Source organism: Antedon mediterranea, chromosome 8 (genome assembly GCF_964355755.1).
Source record: "Antedon mediterranea chromosome 8, ecAntMedi1.1, whole genome shotgun sequence".
Taxonomy (NCBI): Eukaryota; Metazoa; Echinodermata; class Crinoidea; order Comatulida; family Antedonidae; genus Antedon; species Antedon mediterranea.
Genome location: NC_092677.1, coordinates 27,611,381 through 27,633,460, shown reverse-complemented (window position 1 = coordinate 27,633,460; position 22,080 = coordinate 27,611,381). Strand labels below are relative to the sequence as shown.

The following is a 22,080-nucleotide window of genomic DNA, read 5'->3' as shown; positions in this document are numbered from 1 at the left end:
TACAAACAGCGCCGTCAATATTATGACAATGTTACTCTAGTCTTTTTGCAACTGTTGGTAATTTATTTCTGAATTTAAAGATTTAATTTTAAACGCTTAATCACATTACATTGTTAATAAAGTCTATATTTTAAACATACATATGTTATTTAAAGTAATTAGTCATAGATAAATGGATTTATAATCTTATTACATTGTTTACATTTACCAAGACGTCTGGATTTATTCTTAGGCCAGGGTCCCTCGAACATTAAAAACGAGTTTTGCAAGCATCTGGCTGCAGCTGAAGTGCATTCAAGATGTCTACGTTTTCAGAAAGTGTATTAAAAGAGAAATTAGGTAGCCTAAGCAATTCACAACAAAGCATCCAAACACTTTCTTTGTGGCTTATTCATCACAGAAAACATGCTAAATCTATTGTCAATGTTTGGCATGCAGAGCTTCAGAAAAGTGAGTACTATCGTTTTAGTTTTAGCAGCCAGCCTAAAAAGTCATATCAAACATGTTGTTGACCTCCTTCTTCGCTTGGTTTCAGTTCAGAGAGAGGATAAACAAAAAGAAGCGAACCCTTAATCTCAACAACTAGGCTAGCTAGCCTAAGCCTTTTGTATACGAAGATTTTAATGATGTATTATGTTAGTTAGGCTATATGTCTAGAAAGCAAAAGTTGTTTTAGGCCTAGCTAGATCCATCTTTAAAAAAAAATAATAAACTATACAAAAAATAAAACAGGTGGTGTTTAACTCAAAAAGGGAGAAAAAATGTGCATACTGCATCCATGTTGCATCATACATACAAGGGGGCTCTGTTTACCGTATCTAAAAGAGCCAACAAACAAAACAATATTGGCGTCCGGGTTCGTTCCTAGTTCTGGAGGTGCAACAAGTCTTCTCGAATAAGGACTATAAACTGTAGGTCCAGTGTACACAGTTGGCCCGTGTGCACTTTAAAGTACCCAGTTTCTTCATCAATAAAATACATTGATATTGGTTTTTTTTATAGCAAAAATAAGCAGAAAGCTTCTGTTTGTTTACTTGGCTAATGATATTGTTCAGAACAGTAAGAAGAAAGGCCAGGAATTCACCAAGGAGTTTCAAAATGTTATGGAAAGTGCATTTATGCATGTAGTGAGGTAAGTAAAAGAAGCCAATTCGGTACATTTTTGAATCATTAATACAATATTCACTATTTATATTATTGTTTCACTTCCCCAAGTACTGTATGTTGCTTACTCAATAAATGGGTTTGATACTTTTGTAGTGTTACAGACGAGAAAACCAAAAAGTCAATGGAACGAGTATGTACAATTTGGGCTGAGAGAGGTGTGTTTGAGGCTACTCTCATTAAGCAATTGCAGGCAACATTTGGTAAGAACCTAAGGAGTTTGATCAAGGCAACAGGACGCTAAGCTCCGGAGAAGGGTTTATCAGAGGCTGTGACACGATCAACAGACACCGCGCCACAGGGAATATGTCCAAAGTACAGTACTGTTGGTATTTGTCGCAGCCAGACATAAAATCAAAGGACTGTTATGAGTTCCTATCTTGACAGGCGAGCTCAGTGTCCTGTTGTTAAATTGCCTTGGTTTGATGAAAATACTTAACAATTGATCACAAACTTAACTTTATTTAACCTCATTATCATAATTTGTACAACATTATTTTTATTACAGCAGTAATTTGACATCATTATTTACACTCCTCTCATGCCTGACACACATCCCAAACAAACACTCCTCTCTAGTGCCTTATCAGCTTCATTAATATGTTGTGTTCGTAAATCTCTTGCTTTGTTTTATTGATGTTTAGTTACACCAGGCAACACTCCTTTAGACTCTCCACCAAATGAATTTGAACCCTCATCACCAAAGAAATCCAAGACTGATCCGGCAGAACAAATGCAGAAAACAATGCAAGAACTGCTAAAAGAATTAAATGAAGAAGAGCCACATATACCAGGGGAGATGCCAGAGGTTGGTATCAATAATAATCCATTAAATGAAGAAGAGCCACATATACCAGGGGAGATGCCAGAGGTTGGTATCAATAATAATCCATTAAATGAAGAAGAGCCACATATACCAGGGGAGATGCCAGAGGTTGGTATCAATAATAATCCATTAAATGAAGAAGAGCCACATATACCAGGGGAGATGCCAGAGGTTGGTATCAATAATAATCCATTAAATGAAGAAGAGCCACATATACCAGGGGAGATGCCAGAGGTTGGTATCAATAATAATCCATTAAATGAAGAAGAGCCACATATACCAGGGGAGATGCCAGAGGTTGGTATCAATAATAATCCATTAAATGAAGAAGAGCCACATATACCAGGGGAGATGCCAGAGGTTGGTATCAATAATAATCCATTAAATGAAGAAGAGCCACATATACCAGGGGAGATGCCAGAGGTTGGTATCATTAATAATCCATTAAATGAAGAAGAGCCACATATACCAGGGGAGATGCCAGAGGTTGGTATCAATAATAATCCATTAAATGAAGAAGAGCCACATATACCAGGGGAGATGCCAGAGGTTGGTATCAATAATAATCCATTAAATGAAGAAGAGCCACATATACCAGGGGAGATGCCAGAGGTTGGTATCAATAATAATCCATTAAATGAAGAAGAGCCACATATACCAGGGGAGATGCCAGAGGTTGGTATCAATAATAATCCATTAAATGAAGAAGAGCCACATATACCAGGGGAGATGCCAGAGGTTGGTATCAATAATAATCCATTAAATGAAGAAGAGCCACATATACCAGGGGAGATGCCAGAGGTTGGTATCATTAATAATCCATTAAATGAAGAAGAGCCACATATACCAGGGGAGATGCCAGAGGTTGGTATCAATAATAATCCATTAAATGAAGAAGAGCCACATATACCAGGGGAGATGCCAGAGGTTGGTATCAATAATAATCCATTAAATGAAGAAGAGCCACATATACCAGGGGAGATGCCAGAGGTTGGTATCATTAATAATCCATTAAATGAAGAAGAGCCACATATACCAGGGGAGATGCCAGAGGTTGGTATCAATAATAATCCATTAAATGAAGAAGAGCCACATATACCAGGGGAGATGCCAGAGGTTGGTATCAATAATAATCCATTAAATGAAGAAGAGCCACATATACCAGGGGAGATGCCAGAGGTTGGTATCAATAATAATCCATTAAATGAAGAAGAGCCACATATACCAGGGGAGATGCCAGAGGTTGGTATCAATAATAATCCATTAAATGAAGAAGAGCCACATATACCAGGGGAGATGCCAGAGGTTGGTATCAATAATAATCCATTAAATGAAGAAGAGCCACATATACCAGGGGAGATGCCAGAGGTTGGTATCAATAATAATCCATTAAATGAAGAAGAGCCACATATACCAGGGGAGATGCCAGAGGTTGGTATCAATAATAATCCATTAAATGAAGAAGAGCCACATATACCAGGGGAGATGCCAGAGGTTGGTATCAATAATAATCCATTAAATGAAGAAGAGCCACATATACCAGGGGAGATGCCAGAGGTTGGTATCAATAATAATCCATTAAATGAAGAAGAGCCACATATACCAGGGGAGATGCCAGAGGTTGGTATCAATAATAATCCATTAAATGAAGAAGAGCCACATATACCAGGGGAGATGCCAGAGGTTGGTATCAATAATAATCCATTAAATGAAGAAGAGCCACATATACCAGGGGAGATGCCAGAGGTTTGTATCAATAATAATCCATTAAATGAAGAAGAGCCACATATACCAGGGGAGATGCCAGAGGTTGGTATCAATAATAATCCATTAAATGAAGAAGAGCCACATATACCAGGGGAGATGCCAGAGGTTTGTATCAATAATAATCCATTAAATGAAGAAGAGCCACATATACCAGGGGAGATGCCAGAGGTTGGTATCAATAATAATCCATTAAATGAAGAAGAGCCACATATACCAGGGGAGATGCCAGAGGTTGGTATCAATAATAATCCATTAAATGAAGAAGAGCCACATATACCAGGGGAGATGCCAGAGGTTGGTATCAATAATAATCCATTAAATGAAGAAGAGCCACATATACCAGGGGAGATGCCAGAGGTTTGTATCAATAATAATCCATTAAATGAAGAAGAGCCACATATACCAGGGGAGATGCCAGAGGTTGGTATCAATAATAATCCATTAAATGAAGAAGAGCCACATATACCAGGGGAGATGCCAGAGGTTGGTATCAATAATAATCCATTAAATGAAGAAGAGCCACATATACCAGGGGAGATGCCAGAGGTTGGTATCAATAATAATCCATTAAATGAAGAAGAGCCACATATACCAGGGGAGATGCCAGAGGTTGGTATCAATAATAATCCATTAAATGAAGAAGAGCCACATATACCAGGGGAGATGCCAGAGGTTGGTATCAATAATAATCCATTAAATGAAGAAGAGCCACATATACCAGGGGAGATGCCAGAGGTTGGTATCAATAATAATCCATTAAATGAAGAAGAGCCACATATACCAGGGGAGATGCCAGAGGTTGGTATCAATAATAATCCATTAAATGAAGAAGAGCCACATATACCAGGGGAGATGCCAGAGGTTGGTATCAATAATAATCCATTAAATGAAGAAGAGCCACATATACCAGGGGAGATGCCAGAGGTTGGTATCAATAATAATCCATTAAATGAAGAAGAGCCACATATACCAGGGGAGATGCCAGAGGTTGGTATCAATAATAATCCATTAAATGAAGAAGAGCCACATATACCAGGGGAGATGCCAGAGGTTGGTATCAATAATAATCCATTAAATGAAGAAGAGCCACATATACCAGGGGAGATGCCAGAGGTTGGTATCAATAATAATCCATTAAATGAAGAAGAGCCACATATACCAGGGGAGATGCCAGAGGTTGGTATCAATAATAATCCATTAAATGAAGAAGAGCCACATATACCAGGGGAGATGCCAGAGGTTGGTATCAATAATAATCCATTAAATGAAGAAGAGCCACATATACCAGGGGAGATGCCAGAGGTTGGTATCAATAATAATCCATTAAATGAAGAAGAGCCACATATACCAGGGGAGATGCCAGAGGTTGGTATCAATAATAATCCATTAAATGAAGAAGAGCCACATATACCAGGGGAGATGCCAGAGGTTGGTATCAATAATAATCCATTAAATGAAGAAGAGCCACATATACCAGGGGAGATGCCAGAGGTTGGTATCAATAATAATCCATTAAATGAAGAAGAGCCACATATACCAGGGGAGATGCCAGAGGTTGGTATCAATAATAATCCATTAAATGAAGAAGAGCCACATATACCAGGGGAGATGCCAGAGGTTGGTATCAATAATAATCCATTAAATGAAGAAGAGCCACATATACCAGGGGAGATGCCAGAGGTTGGTATCAATAATAATCCATTAAATGAAGAAGAGCCACATATACCAGGGGAGATGCCAGAGGTTGGTATCAATAATAATCCATTAAATGAAGAAGAGCCACATATACCAGGGGAGATGCCAGAGGTTGGTATCAATAATAATCCATTAAATGAAGAAGAGCCACATATACCAGGGGAGATGCCAGAGGTTGGTATCAATAATAATCCATTAAATGAAGAAGAGCCACATATACCAGGGGAGATGCCAGAGGTTGGTATCAATAATAATCCATTAAATGAAGAAGAGCCACATATACCAGGGGAGATGCCAGAGGTTGGTATCAATAATAATCCATTAAATGAAGAAGAGCCACATATACCAGGGGAGATGCCAGAGGTTGGTATCAATAATAATCCATTAAATGAAGAAGAGCCACATATACCAGGGGAGATGCCAGAGGTTGGTATCAATAATAATCCATTATCAAATACAGTAGAGCCCGTCATTTGGGACACCCGATGGCGAATATGTTTTAACGGCCCCTTACTAATACACTATCAAACCTTATGCAACAAAAATGTGATGTGCCCATATATGAACATAATATGTCATATCAATACAATATTTGATAGTGTAGACAGAGCTTTACTAAATATATGAACATGATTGATATGTCATATCAATACCATATTTGATAGTGTAGACTGAGCTTTACTAAATATATTGCCATAGTTTGTATTGTGATATAAGGAATTGTATATAAATGTAAATTTGATCACTGAAATATAATTTCTTCTATGCCTGGAAATTACTACTACTGAACCACTTTGGAAATCAATGCTGTAGTGTCATTCGGTATAAAGACAGAATAAATTAAATATTTAACACAATACAACCTATGCCATATGGTCTTTTCTCTTTGCATAGTGATAAATTTATTCAGAGAAAATTTTGAATCATAAGCAGACTAAACAGTGATAGTTTTACTTAAAATTATAATAATATTTTTGTTTACTTTTTGTAACCAATTTGTTATGTTTATATCTAGAAATATTGAGATACCTGCATTTTAATTTATTCCCAAAATACATTTATAATCGTTTTGATTGACTTCTTAGACTGAGGTTTTGGTGCAATGCTTAAGAGATTTGGAACACTCTGCTTCTAGTGATGCAGCTGTCCGAGAAAAAATAGCCAAGCTACCCCCAGAAGTACAGGATGTCAGCCTGTTAGAAAGAATTAAAGGTAACCGTCACATCTAAATGTGCATATTTAAATATTTATAGTAAGAAATGTGTCTTTATAATGGTCAACAACTGTTTAAGCTGGCGTGTGCTTAGAGAAAGAAAGTGCTATTATCAAATACTCAAGTTAAATTTCCTGCCCTCCTCAAACAAGGTTCAAAATTCACCCTAGCAATTTAAATTCAACAAAAATTTATTTCATAAAATGCCATACAAATAATACAGAGTATAAAATGACTGTTATGTAACTGCTTGTAATTTAAAAAAAAAATAATGTTTTTTAATTTTCTGATTTGATTTTTGTTTTTAGACAAAGATGCAGCAGACAAGTTATCAGCACTTGTGAATGACGCTGTTTCAATGTTAACAGACTATAACGGAAGATTAGACTTAGAGATGGATGAAAGAAAAAGGGTTCTTAAAATGCTGAGAGATTACAGATTGGGACAAAAAGACCAACTTGCAGCGGCTGAGAAAAAATTAGAGGTAAGAAGCTGTGTAACCCCTCCTTTGTGTCACCTCTATTAAGACGACACTTTCCCGAGAAGCAAACAAAATATGTTTTATATCCAACTCCTATGCAAGAGACATACCTATTAAGGGACACTGTTGGGTCACGAAGGTATCCCCTTGATAGTATACCATTGTTGCATTTATTGTGTTTTTATTATTATTATTACCTGTATTATAACACCATTCAGTAAATTAAATAATAAAATACAGTAACTATATATTGTTGTTTTATAGCTCATCATAAAACTCATACTGCATACATTTTCATTGTTTTTCTCCTTTTGAATATTTAATTTTAAATGATTTTTAAATTTTTATGGAAGCCCTCCTTTGATGACATTTTCCCGAGAAGCAAACGAAATACGTTTTATGGCCAACCCCTATGCAAGAGACATCCCTATTTAAGGGACACTGTTGGGTCAGGAAGGTATCCCCTTGATAGTATACCATTGTTGCATTTATTGTGTTTTTATTATTATTATTACCTGTATTATAACACCATTCAGTAAATTAAATAATAAAATACAGTAACTATATATTGTTGTTTTATAGCTCATCATAAAACTCATACTGCATACATTTTCATTGTTTTTCTCCTTTTGAATATTTAATTTTAAATGATTTTTAAATTTTTATGGAAGCCCTCCTTTGATGATATTTTCCCGAGAAGCAAACGAAATACGTTTTATGGCCAACCCCTATGCAAGAGACATCCCTATTTAAGGGACACTGTTGGGTCAGGAAGGTGTCCCCTTGATAGTATATCCGTTTTATACCATTGTTTCTTTTATTATTGTGTTTGTATTATTATTATCATTCAGTAAATTAAATAATAAAATACAGTAACTATATATTGTTGTTTTATAGCTCATCATAAAACTCATACTGCATACATTTTCATTGTTTATCTCCTTTTGAATATTTAATTTTAAACAGTTTTTTTTAATTTTTCTTAGGAATACAAACAAAAATTAAACAAGGTAACGACAGTGCGTAAAGAATTAAAAAGTCATATTCAGAAGTTACCGGACCTAACCCTTCTACCAGATGTGACGGGTGGCCTGCCACCGCTACCATCTGCTGGTGATCTCTTTTCAATTGACACCTGAACAAGAATGCAAATAAGAACATTTTTAGTGTATACTATTTAAATTTGCCGTCCTAACAGCAACTGCAAGTTCTCATATGAACCTCATCATGCTGAGTTGGGATGTCTTAAACTCTGTCTACACTATCAAACTTTATGTGACAAAAAAAATGTGATGTGTCCATATATGGACATAATGTCATATCACTACCATATTTGGCCATATCGCTACCAACCATATTTGGGCACATCTTCATGTTGAGTTGAAAAATGTCTTAAAATCAGGAGTAACAGATTCGTTTAAAGACTGCATTACAAAAGTATTAGTATTTATCAGGTTGTAATTTTCTGGATTTGTTGTTTTTTTTTTATTAATTTTTTTTTTGGGACTATAAATGTGACAAACATTCATGTTAGAAATACTTTAAAAGCCTGATCCATGAATTAAAATCATCGGTTTGTAAATGGCATTGTAAATTATGATAATTACCACAAATAATTCAAAATTAATGATTTAGTTGATGTAGTTAAGCCACATACATCTAGTATGTATTGTTTAAATGACATTAAAATTTACATTAAAAACATTGAGTATCATGTAATGCTGATAATTATACTGCACTTGTCCGGGTCAGAGGAAAGGTCAAAGGAAAGGTCAAGAAGTGGGTGGGGGAAAACATTTATTGTCGGAATTTATCAATACTTATGCATCCTAATAAAGGTCTACACTATCAAACTTTATGTGACAAAAAATGTGATGTGCCCATACATGGACATGATGATCACTACCATATTTGGGAATATCACTACCATATTTGAGCATATCACTACCATATTTGGGCATATCACTACCATATTTGAGCATATCACCACCATATTTGGGCATATCACTACCATATTTGAGCATATCACCACCATATTTGAGCATATCACCACCATATTTGAGCATATCACCACCATATTTGAGCATATCACCACCATATTTGGGCACATCACACTTTTTTTTGTCAAACTAGTTTGATAGTGTAGAAAGAGCTTAACAAAGGTCTAGTTAACATTCTGGTGTTAATTGGTAGAATGTTTTAACATGTAACATAAATAAGATGTCATAATTGTTACAATTGTTTTTAAATTACAAATTATTTTAGTATTTTAATGATGAGTCTGATCATGATAGATTTACTGTTGTTGACACAATAAAAATATTCATTTGAATTTAAATCATGAAATCAAAACCTCTCCAATTTATTCCAATACATTATGTACTGTTTAACACTACCTGTGTAAAAGTAAATTGCTTTTTTTAGTTAATATCTTGGTCATTTTATACACACATGTATTCCTTGATCAGATTGGTCAGATATAAATTACATTGTATGCTGCATGATAAGCATTGACTTAACCAAAAACTAAATCTAAGCCATACTTACCCCAACAAACAATTATTGGTATAATTTTTTTTTTATACATTTGACGGTAAATATATGATTTATTGTGGAATGTTATTAACATGTTAAGTCAGATTATGAAATACATGTACAGTATTATGAAATATATCAAAATCATGATGATGTGTACTTCTTTTCTAATACTATAATTGGGTGGATATTAGGTAATATTTATATAGACATTTGTCTGACCATACCATAGTTAATTTGTCCAAACAGGTTTTGTGTAATTGTAAAAGAGCGCCCTCTATAATAAACTAAAGTTTTTATGTACTGAACTTAGCCTGAATGAGTGTAAAATACTATAGTAAATATGTATTTATTCAAACTCAAAGTCATAAATAATTATTGTTAAGGAATAATAAATTAAATTAAATAATATTTGTTGACAATAAATTTGTGTGTTGACATTTGTCATATAGATAAGAATAAAAAATGTCCTCCACCTTGAATAATTCCTAAAGTTTGAGTGAACAAAAAACACAGTGTCAGTGTCTCTCAATCCATTCATATTTTCAGTCATCAAGAAGTACAACCAAGAACCAAATTCATGTAATAAACAACAGAACTAACTAACAGACAGAAGAATGCTTGTTCTAGGCAGGGAGTTGTTAATTAGGCTTGTTCTAGGCCATGATGAACTAGTCCATACCCAATTTAATAATCAGAGATCATAAGAATGGGCGGCGTCAGCAAAAAGGCCTACACTAGTGATTTTCCTAGACCTATTTATAATTAACTATAGTAACATACCTTGTATTTGTTTATAACCAAGTATTTAATTCATAACTTATTATTAAAATTACAGTACTCACTCTCTGGTTCATGAAAAAATCTGATTTGTCAAAAGTCCGTCATCTGCTAGATGCATAATGAATGATGACTTGTTCTTCAAGCTCTTTCTAGGCCTACCCAAATTCGAACATTTGGGCCGAATCTATCGTGTTCTCTCGCCGAAAAAATCGCTTGCCGCTGTTTACCGGTACGAGCAAAATTCGCGATCGCGGACACGTGACGAATTCCACACTTAACTTTTTCAAAGCTTATCGACCACTAAACCCGTCTTTTATTTTGTTTGTTTCATGTTATCTTTGTTCTTTGTTGTCTTTGGAAAAGAGACTAATAAATCAACTAATTAAATAATTAAAATACCAAGCACAAGGGTTAGTCTAGGCCAGGCTAATACCAGAAAGAATTTAAGTCCACCACACCCAATCCGAGATGAGCCGAGACGTGAGCATCTTAGCGACAAAGAAAGTGGAGGCCTACTAGCGATTAGCCTAGGCATATTTTTATTTTTAATCAACTAAATCTACCAATACATCCATTATTCTGTAACTAGATATTTAAGTAATAGATAGTTATTATGTGTACACATATAGATCGTCTTAAAACAGTTGTTTAACTCACCTTTTGGCTTGCTTTCTGTAGGTAATTCAAAAATCGACAGCGGTAGTTTCCTCAAACAATAAAGTGATTTGATTGGTCAAAAGTCATCGCCCTGTCGTCTGCAAGCTGCAACCACCGACTCGATCCAGTTCAATCCAGTTCCCCACCTATAAGTTCGGTTTCACGGCGGGAGAGATTCACAGGGGCGGGAGAGATTCACAGGGGTGGGATGAGTATGGTATCTTCTTTGGTTTTACATTTAAAATGTTTCACTTTTTCTTGTCAAAATCAGGGAGTTGTAACTCCCTGTCGAAATGGTTTTACGCACATTAATTAAAATTGTTTTTAAAGTAATCTTTTTTATTTGAATTTATAAAATTGTAGAAATACTACCAGTGACCTATACATACAATTTTACTTCATGCCATAACTTAAATTGAAATTTTAAAAAACAAATACCAACTAATTAGTATCATCTAACTCTGGGGTCTGGGTAGGGTCTTTATGGGGTGAAATTACACTTAATTTTAACAATGGAAATTTTTCGAAAATCATGTGACAATATTTAGCCTAAAGTAGAGGCTGGGATTAAACTTGATGAGGATGGGATTATTCATATACAGTGTATATAAACTGAGGATTGAGGTCCCTCTAAAACTAATAGTCCAATCAAAAGGGAGAGGTAGCAAAAAATTTTTCTGACGAATGTACGCCACCCAATGTTTAAACTGTTACATTCATGAATAAAACACAACGAGACATATTGTGACGACATGAGTTTTCTTTTTATTTATCATATTTCCTATAACAGAAATGTTGATTATGAAGCAGATTCCATAAATATCAGACATGGAAATTATTGATTTGAACAAAAGCGGCTGTCAATCAATCAATCAATCAATAATCAAGTGATCGATTATTATTAATTTATGTACAATTAATAGAACCAACGACTAATGAATATATACAGTCATAAAACCTCGCAATTGTAAAGTGCTAAAACTTTTAGACAATACAAATAAAAAGTTAACAAAAGCTTTATTGGAAGGCTGGGCCAAATTGCCTGCACACCAACGTTGTGTACATCCACTCTCTAAAAACAAGATGGTTTGGGTTGTCACACTGTATGGTAACAGTATACCTTTCTGATTTTCTTTACCCTCAACTTATATTCCTTAAGCTCAACTAATGAAAGTTCCTGAAGATATATACGAACACTGTGTTGCACATGCATTACCATTTGTTTATATGACCATAGCAGAAATATGATTCTAGTTCTTGACCATAGCAGAAATATGATTCTAGTTCTTGAGCAATTAAGTTGTAGGTTTAAAAAATCTAAAATGTTATTTGGTCAAATAAAGTAATGTTTGCTAAAGGATAGGTTCCCACTAGGACGCAATACAAGGATGTAAGATGCAATGCAAGCAAATTGACCAATCAAAAGCGATGTTTTATTCGAACTGGCGCTTGTCATTGGTCAATTTGACTGCGTTGCAGCTTACGTCCTTTGTTACATCCTAGTGGGAACGAAGGTTTAAGGGTAGGTTAAAAACCTTAATTACTGTTAACAAATACAATTAATGACACAGACATATTATATAAAACAATCAAAATTATTGATGATGAAACAAAAATTAGCAAAGTTTTTAAACAAACAAGGTTATAAAATCAGGGGAAAAAACCACATCAATATTAATTGTAAATCGGTACCGATCGATGGCAGTATCAGTAGAGCAATAACATTTAACATATAATAACCAAGTGGGGAGAGAAGATGATACTAAAACATAACACACAATTAAACTAATATACAAATGATCAGACAGGTTTCAAATGGGTAGAATATACAGTTGATAATAACAGACTATGAAAATCTGAAAACTCTCTCAAAAGTTTCCAAATTCTTGTATATAATCACTGAGGATAATAGAACATGGCCTCTTACAAATATTTATTTATTTATTCATGTTGATCATAAATCAATCATTCAAACTAATTAAAACCCCCTTGTATAGTTTTTCAAAAATAATCGAAAAAAATTCTGCAATTGCAGATTGTAAGAATTAATCTCAATCATGCAGTAAAATAATTAGTAACTTTCAAAAGATTTTACCAAAAAAAAAAGAAAATATTGAACAAGAATTTAAGGCAATTTGTCATGTTTGTAGCATTTTAACACAACACAGGACTTATCTGCAAAAATACATCTCTCTAATATGTACACAGAATATATACAACAATTGTACAGTGAACGGCTCAATTACAGCTATCCTCGGTTGCTCTCAACAAATTATTTTCATTAACAAAAACATGTGCAATGTAACTTTATATAAGAATTAAAATCCTTAAAAATGATTATAATTATCATTTATATGAGTGTGTGCACATTAAGTAACTCTGGTTACACAATAAATCAATCAAAAATTAACAATAAATAAATTAAATAGCAAAAATATGTCATGACTCTTGGTTTCAATAAATTTAAACTTTATGGATGAATCATCTATTACAGAAATGTAACCATGATTGTGATGGGTTACCTAAGCCCATATAACTTAAGGATAACATTATCCCATATAAAGAAAATATTATCCTAAGGAAATTATTATCCTAATAAGGAAACTATTATCCTTATAAAGAAATTATTCTCCTTATAAGGACATTGTTAACCTGAACAAAAACCAAATACATTAATAATATCCATTTAGACACGTCACTAGAGGTACCAATACAATGTAACAATATCACACACTTGATTTTAAAATCTGACTAAGGATTTGTGAAATACTTAGTACGTGCTAACAACACATTGTTATCTGACGTCGTTAATTCTCTGTATATCTGAGGCTAGGTATAAAAGATACTTTCCATACCATATATGGAAAATATGCACATTTTCTGTATCTGAAAGTAGATTTAACACGTAACATACACACATTAATAACACACTTTGCAGATGTTTACCTCTTCATGGTAACTCATTCTCTAATTAATTATATCCAATTCAATCATGCATTATCAAATGTATCTGATATACTAACCATGCACCTGCCTCTAAGAACGTGTTATAATACGTAGCGTATCTATCCCATACAACACTAGTGGACAGTCGTAAGTGAATCACAGTAACTTATAAGCGTTACCTCTAACATATTAGTTCTTTGGATGTCATATTTATATATAATATTAGAGAAATATCAGATCTTTATTTTAAAACAACTATTTGTAATTCAATTAACTATACTGTATATGTTAAAATGTCAGATATTTAAAATGTTTAACCACATGTATGTTTTGCCAAAGATAGAATATTGTAATATTGGACAAATCTGCTCTTTGCTACAATATACCTTTTTTTTTATAATACCACATACATACATCTGATATTACATTCTTTGATTATTAAGTTTCGATGTTTGCGAAGGAAGGTACACCTATTCTGTTGCTGTTAATTTAATCTTTTGCCAAGCTAAATTCCTTGATTGAACCACATACTACACCGACTCAACTCTAGGCTAGTAGTAAAGTCAACGAGGACAACCAGGGTGTTTTGGTGCCAGTTATTTCACACCGACTCGTACACACATATTGAACTCTAGGCTAGTAGCAGATCAAACCTCTCGCTATAATGAGAGGGAGACATGTTCAGTGTATGGTTGTACAAACACATATTGAACTCTAGGCTAGTAGCAGATCAAACCTCTCAGTATGATGAGAGGGAGTCATGTTCAGTTTATGGCTCATCAATCTACATCATCATCTACAATCCCATATTGAACTCTAGGCTGGTAGCAGATCAAAGTCTCTATCAACTAGGACCACAGGGACGTGTGTTCGGTTGATTGTTGGTGGGCTCTTGACATCCCATTGATGTAGCTCCTGTAGCCTCGTCTCCCACTCTAACTTTTGAATTGCGTACAAGGACGAAGCCTCATGTTCATGACGTCTTAAAAGGTCCTCCTAAGAAAACAAGAATAACGATACAATAAAAATATATATATTATAATATGAGAGTACCTGAAGTTGGGACTGTACCATCAGAAGATTCCAAGCCTCAACTACTCTTACAAATATTAAAATAATAATTAATATACCTGAACTACAATATAATGGAATGCTAACATCTAAATGGCAATAGATCATTGATTGGTTTCAAATTTGAGTGAGTTGTGTAATTAATTAATCTTTTCAGTTTCTCATTTGTTTTTAAGAATGGTTCCATGATGGTGCCGAACTGTCGATTTTTGTTGTCATTAAATTTTATTTTAAAGTTATATACTGTAGTTAACATCTCTTAATTCCGTTTTTCATTGCAAAATAAAGTGATGTTTCATCTTACACTAGTTTGACAAAAAAATGTTGATATGCCCAAATATGGTAGTGATATGACATCACATTTTTGTGTGACAAAGTTTGTGTAGACAGAGGTTAACATACCTTAATCCTTTCATATTTGGCATCTACATCCTGCAACCAGGATATGAATTGACGGCCATTGAAACGTGCTCTAATGCTACTCTTGTTGTCTTCTTGCACCTACGTAATTTAATAATATTTATAAATCAATGTTTGTAATATTTATTTTGCTTAATTTGAAAGGGTAACCCTTCTAGCGGGAAAAAGTATTTTTTTAAATTTTATTTGAACCATATTTAATGAGGGTGATCCATCCAGCAATTGCTGATCATTTGGGACCTCAAAAAAGGTGTGTCAGAAGCTAGTTGATATTAGGCTGTTTGAAATCCCAATTATATTTAAAAAATGAAAGAAAGTGAAGATTCAACGTTTCAATTTGATCATCATTGAATGATAATCAATTGTATATTACTGTAATGGACAAAATGCTTATAGAGAAATAATGCAATATAAAGTGAGTTGATAGATGACACTGTCAGATTTTAGATTGTTTAATCTTTCTGCTTTTTTTTTTGTTTCTCACTTTCTGTAAGATTTAGGTGTTCTTAATAGCTTAGATCATTATTTATTTTAGTTGGTGAAAATGTCAATGTTTTTTTTTAATCAATTTTTCTTATATTAATTTGCAAAATGATTGATTGTCTGCAACGTAGTGTAAAAATTCACCTAATGTAAAAGTTTCTGGTCATTAGCTCACCATCTTATCACATATAAATTCATAATAAATCACGGGACATAAATAACTTTGAATTGAGACATATGTTGACGTTTTTGGCGGCAACGGCGGCGAGACCACGTTGCTTGTAAATGTTAACTTACCACAGGGTCTGGCATGTTGTAAATCTCCAAATCCTTGAGGAATGAACATGCACTGTATGGAATCGTCTGATTGGCTCCTGCTCTCGCTGCCCGGCCATGCACTCGGACAATGTCCTGTTCAACAGCTAACATCAATTTTTCCTGTAAACAACAAGCAGAAAATAGAAATTTATATGGATTTTCATGAAACAATAGATAAAAAATTGTAATACTGCAGTATGTATTAAACCATACATAAATATTTCTGATTGGAAAAATAGATGTAATTTAAAGACACCTTCCCTACGTTTTTTAGATTTATTTTAAGATCACAAACTATATTTAATGTAAAAATAATACTATATGGTCCTATTGCGATAACTTTTTTCGTCTTTAAATGGTTAAAAATGTGAAAAATAAGTCGATTCTAATAATTATAGCGGCCCGCTATAAATCCCAAAATGCATTGCGCACGGATTGATATTTATGCTTTTCTTCTGTAATTAACCCACTTTTCGATCGATCGCGAGGCCAAAACAAATGGAAGACTCCTAACTTTTCAGCGAAAATACCGGGTTTTCCCCAATTTGTATCAACGGAGTCTGGCAAAAATAGAAAGACAATAAATGCAGCAACTATACAACGTCAGGCTAGGTATATAGCTAGCGTACGATGTTCGTACGTTACCGATGTTTACCAGCTAGGCCTACAAAACTAAACCTAGCTAGGCTAGGCCTAAAGACCGTCCACGAGAGGTCAGTCGCCGTGAGCTACTTAGGTAGTGCATTGTTTCTCACTTTTTATCATAATTTACCATAAAACGTACATTTAAGACAAGGAATGACCTGATTTAATGTTTTTAAAGTAATATATATGTACTATTTTTACAAAACGTCACAAATTGTAGGGAAGGTGTCTTTAAGTTACATAGCAAATACATAATATTACAATAAAAGGAGTGAATTTGCATGGTTTTTTATAGATAAAAATATATATGCAAATATATATGCATATAGATGATAAAGTGTTTTTTTTTTTAATATGGCCTAGACAATAATTAATGTGATTTATTTATTTATTAAAGATTATTTTTTATACAGTTTCTGGGCAGTTAATGAAAAGTCTGCGACATTATAAATGAATCATTAGGTAACAGAGCATTATTTACAGAAAATATAACATTGTATGCATCATGGGTAATGTTGTTACATGAATGACATTGATATGAATATCATAAACATGTTGATGAAGGTGCTGTTACCAAATACTCAATACATTAACTTATTAACTTTTATATACATTATATCTTTCTGTTTTTGTTTAATGTTTATACTTGACCACACCATAGCTTTTTTCGTGAGTGAAGCATATCAAATAAATAAATTTAGGGAAGTATTTCTTGGATGCAACTTAAACTGACAACCTCCAGATGTAAATTAGTCAGGTGTTCATAGCCCCAGACCCACCAAAGAATTACTTGAGAATTTGACATAAGCTTGGTGGTCTAGAAAACTGCTCTACACAAATAATATGAATCAAAGTAGGATCAAAAAAGTTCATCAAGCGTTGGCCCGCTTTAAGTAATATTTATTTTCTTGATCGTGAACAAAGTTGAACTGGCTGATTGGAAGAGCTGATTGAATGTTGAAGACTACATCTAATTATGGTCATTGTATTGACTAAATGGAATCACCATGACGACTGCATCACTTCACTCGTAGATTGAATGGAATTAGCAAAGAATTGGTGATAGAACGGTAGAATCAATGTATAAAACCGTCATGATTTATCACATACAAAAAATATTTTATGTATTCAAATTATAGTTAAAATATTTCTATTTATGTTATTTGTTAACATGATTAATGCGTGTTTTACTTGCAGGCCGGATCCTTTGTGGATGAGTTATACTAATGACATTGTAATCGTTTAAATTAATATTTTAAAACGATTGCAACCAAAGCAAATGTTTGCAATGGTTAATAGTTGCACCTACCCTTTCTATACAATGCCTAGTTCTCAATCTGTGACGTTCTTTCTCTTGTTCCATGAAGGTGACTTTCAAGATGTCGTACAAATCTTCTGGCGCACTTAACTAAATTCACCAAAAAAAGTGAGATAAAGTGGTTACAAACAAAGCTAAGTTTTTATACTCAAGCACATGCTTTGAAATCTTTTAATAATTAATATCTGTTTATTATGTGCATTTCAGCATAGCTCAAATGATTTGGTTTGTTCTTAGTCTTCTTTAGTCTGGTATTATCATGATACAGAAAAAATAAATTCCTGGTTTGTTTGGTATACTTAATTTAACTCTGAATGCTGTAGTCCATTAACTAGTACACTAAAACCTACTACAAATTTCTTTCACAATGCCCTCCAAATAAAAAAAGTGCTAAATTTGAAGGTAATAATGAAAAGCATGTTTATAGTTCAAATTTCCTTGAGTCCAGTACAATACTTAAGCAGTGTTTGGCACTTAATTTTACCCTGGAAATCCATATTAACCAGTACACCACACAATGGCAATACTCTACCATACACGAAAAGAAATGTGAATGACTAAAAAGCCAGCAATGTATTATACATACCTGTGGTACAACTGTATTGACCTTTGACTTTGGACTTGTTTGCAGCAAATATGACTTCCTATGCATCAAGTATTCATGATAAGCATTTGGCGCCCTCAACTTAGGTTGTACCGAGAACAGCTGCGATTGACGTGCAGCTATTCTTTCCCTGATGTTTACAAACAATTTCATCGAATTTAAAAATCGTTCATGTTGGGTGGGGTGTAAAGGGGGTGACGGTATAATCGGTTCTTCCTGTACAATTCTCGGTCGTGCAATCTTTCGCTTACGTGGATGCGATTCAATTTGATTTGTTTCTACTGTATCCTGTTGTTGACTCTTACGACTTCTAGTCATTGGTTGATTTAAAACCGGTTCTTTGTCAACATTTTCAGTATCATTGTTTAACTGTGAGGTATTTGATCGTAACGATCTTGTAGGTTTGTGTGTTTTCTCTTCTACTACGTCTGGCTTCGGTGAACTTTTACCGTGAGACGTGGACGTTTCACCGATATTTTCTATTTTCCGATCATTGTCATTAAAATTGGATTCAATGTTTTTTAATTCCGATTGGTCAAAAGGCGCATCTTCCGAATCTGTATTTCTACCCGATTCTCCACTAGAGTTTGTTGCTTCTTTATGCTTAACCGAGCCAGGCCCTCGGATTTTAAGTAATAATGATTTTATTTCTCCAGCATCGTTACTACTTGACGTTGGAGAGGTAACAATGTAGTATTCCCTTGGCGTGTCATTGGCCTGCTTTGGTTGTTTGCCAGCTGTCAATGATCGTTCATCCACTTCCATTGTGGCCTGTGGAATGTTTCCTACCAACGACGTTTCTTCACGTATTCTAATTGTTTCCTCTTTTTCCGTTTTCACCATACCACCGCTTTTGTGATTAGAATGCGAATGGTCTTTATGGCGTTTCTTTTTGTGTCGGTCTCTATGCTTTTTATGATGATGTTTTACCGACAGGTCTTTACTTCCGCTACTCGCTACCGACGTTGGACTTGTAGAAGAGTCTCGTCGATCTTGTTCCTCGACCGGAGAGCTTTGCGCCGCAAATTCTCCAGTTATACTATCAGTTGATGTGAAAGTCTCAGAGATTGCACATACATCAACTGGTTCCTGTAATGTCTTTTTATCATCTATGCTAGATACATGTTTTTCAGTAAGTGTACTGTTCAATGCAAATTCATATTCAATTGGATGACTATTCGTAATTTCAAGCATTCGCTCTGAATCAGCGTGGTCCGTGTACGTTCTGTGTTCGACTGACTGATCATGAGACATTCCTAGTGTGATATTTTCTTTGTTTTCTCCACGTAGGTCACTCTTTATTTCCATGTCTGGGGATGGTGACACAATAAGTGGGCTCGATACGCACAACTCAGAACTAGCCACTGCCGTTGAACTACTCGCAGACGCGGGTGCAATTAACTGTGGATGTTGATCATCGCAATTATTATTAGTCCTATTACAAGATCCTAAATCACTTTGAGATTCTTTTCTATCGTTTGATGTTGTACTGTCTGCTGTTACATTCTCTTCCAATTTCTTTTCACTTTCTGATTTTTTATCGTCCGATATCAGTAAATTTGCTTCTGATATCAATAAATCCGATTTGAGACGCTCTGTTTCGTTCACACATTTGCGATCATCTAAATCTGTTTCTGACTTCCTATCTTTCAAATTGTTCAAGTTATTTGTTTCTATATTTTGTTTTAGAGTGACACAAGAATTCAACCCTGGGTCAAAGAGGTCGCTGTCAGAGGAAGAAGTCAGCGAATTGGGAGTATCACGATCGTTTACCTTGGTCAGTTCGCGAGGTATATCCACTATGGTCGTAATATTTGTGTCCGATTTACGTGCTGCACTCCACTGTAATGTCAACTTATTCTCTGTTGTTTTTGCATGCACAGGCAGCTTAACGGCTCTCTCTGAAAGAAAAACAAAATGTATATTTATTTGTGGTTCGTTACATATTGGTTTACCTACAACATACAAACATGAACTTTTTTTATTATATTATTTCTAAATGTCACGATTCATGGTACGACAGGACACATGATATGATAACACCATCATCTAACAAAACAACAATATTCCAAAATTAGAAAATTCACTCACTTGCCGATTAACCTTTTGTTTTTAACAACAGAGAATATGTTGTTTAAAAAGGTAATTCTAGAATTTGTAAGAAACAGAATTTGAAATATATTTAAAATAAACTTGTTACAGAAACTATCATGTCTTAACAACCTTATTTGTTCCCTTTGCATCAAATCTGAATATTTTTCTGAACAAACACAGAAACAAAAGACTGAAACAAAAGCTTCATTTGAATTAAATAGGAAATGGTAAGAGTTACTGGTATGGAGACTGGTATGCCGAGAGGGGAACTGGCTGTCACAATGGCAGATAGAAAGTCAATCTAGCCATATAAGTTTGAGTTTTTCCTGGACTAAAGTAAGTAATAGAGATCAACAAAAGCACACAAATAAACTAAAAATGTTGTTATATTTACCAGTAATGATGTCATGTTTATCCTTAATCTGATTGGTTTCGTCAATTGATGCCAAACTTTCTGGTGAGGTTGGAGAGCGTACCTCTGGCGTAGATAAATCACTACCTGCAGACTCGATTATTTCGTTTTTTAAAAGTGCGATAATCTCGGGGATGTTGGCAATATCTAGAGGTGAAGATCCTCGCTGATTACGCTGTAATGGGTCTGCCCCATGCCTTAGTAATAATTCTACAAGCTGGATAAAACAAATGAAAAATAAATAAATTATTATCTCAGGATGTGGTAACTATTAAATGTAACATATTATGCAATACAATCTTTGGTATATCAAATTAAAAGGTTGTCAGAATTGTTACATAGTATACATTTCATGGAGCAAATGATAGATAAACACAATTTTATTATTATAAATTATAACAGGTCACATAGGTCATCAGAAAGACAAAGATATTACAATAACCTAATAATAGTGAAAATGGTAGTGTGCGCAGTATATTTTAAGGCTTTCAAATCTCTACAATAAATGGGAGAAAATCCTATTTTATTTGTTATTTTTTGGATATGGATAGTTATTCTGAAATAAAGTTTAACAATCAATCAATATTACAATTCTGAACATCTACATACTGATATACAAGTCAATAACTATTCCTTACAAAAAAAAAG

The 22,080-nt window shown here is 34.1% G+C and overlaps 2 protein-coding genes across 2 annotated transcripts in view; one reads left to right on the top strand and one right to left on the bottom strand.

Annotated features, from left to right (window-relative positions):
- Nucleotides 1–287: 287 nt before the first annotated feature.
- On the top strand, nt 288–10,072 carry LOC140056221 (regulation of nuclear pre-mRNA domain-containing protein 1B-like). The gene is made up of 7 exons (XM_072101516.1): nt 288–450; nt 1,003–1,132; nt 1,261–1,367; nt 1,809–1,972; nt 6,538–6,664; nt 6,974–7,149; nt 8,133–10,072. The coding sequence occupies exons 1-7, from the start codon at nt 300–302 to the stop codon at nt 8,283–8,285; spliced, it is 1,008 nt and encodes a 335-aa protein (XP_071957617.1). The 5' UTR covers nt 288–299; the 3' UTR covers nt 8,286–10,072.
- A 1,652-nt stretch (nt 10,073–11,724) lies between these two features.
- LOC140056007 (uncharacterized) overlaps nt 11,725–22,080 on the bottom strand; it is a 71,927-nt gene continuing 61,571 nt past the window's right edge. Inside the window, exons 8-13 of the mRNA XM_072101203.1 lie at nt 21,415–21,649; nt 18,909–20,827; nt 18,314–18,412; nt 16,339–16,479; nt 15,541–15,639; nt 11,725–15,063 (exon numbers count right to left, since the gene is read on the bottom strand). Coding sequence (XP_071957304.1) covers nt 14,884–15,063; nt 15,541–15,639; nt 16,339–16,479; nt 18,314–18,412; nt 18,909–20,827; nt 21,415–21,649 — 2,673 coding nt within the window. The 3' untranslated portion in view covers nt 11,725–14,883. The remainder of the gene's footprint in view (nt 15,064–15,540; nt 15,640–16,338; nt 16,480–18,313; nt 18,413–18,908; nt 20,828–21,414; nt 21,650–22,080) is intronic.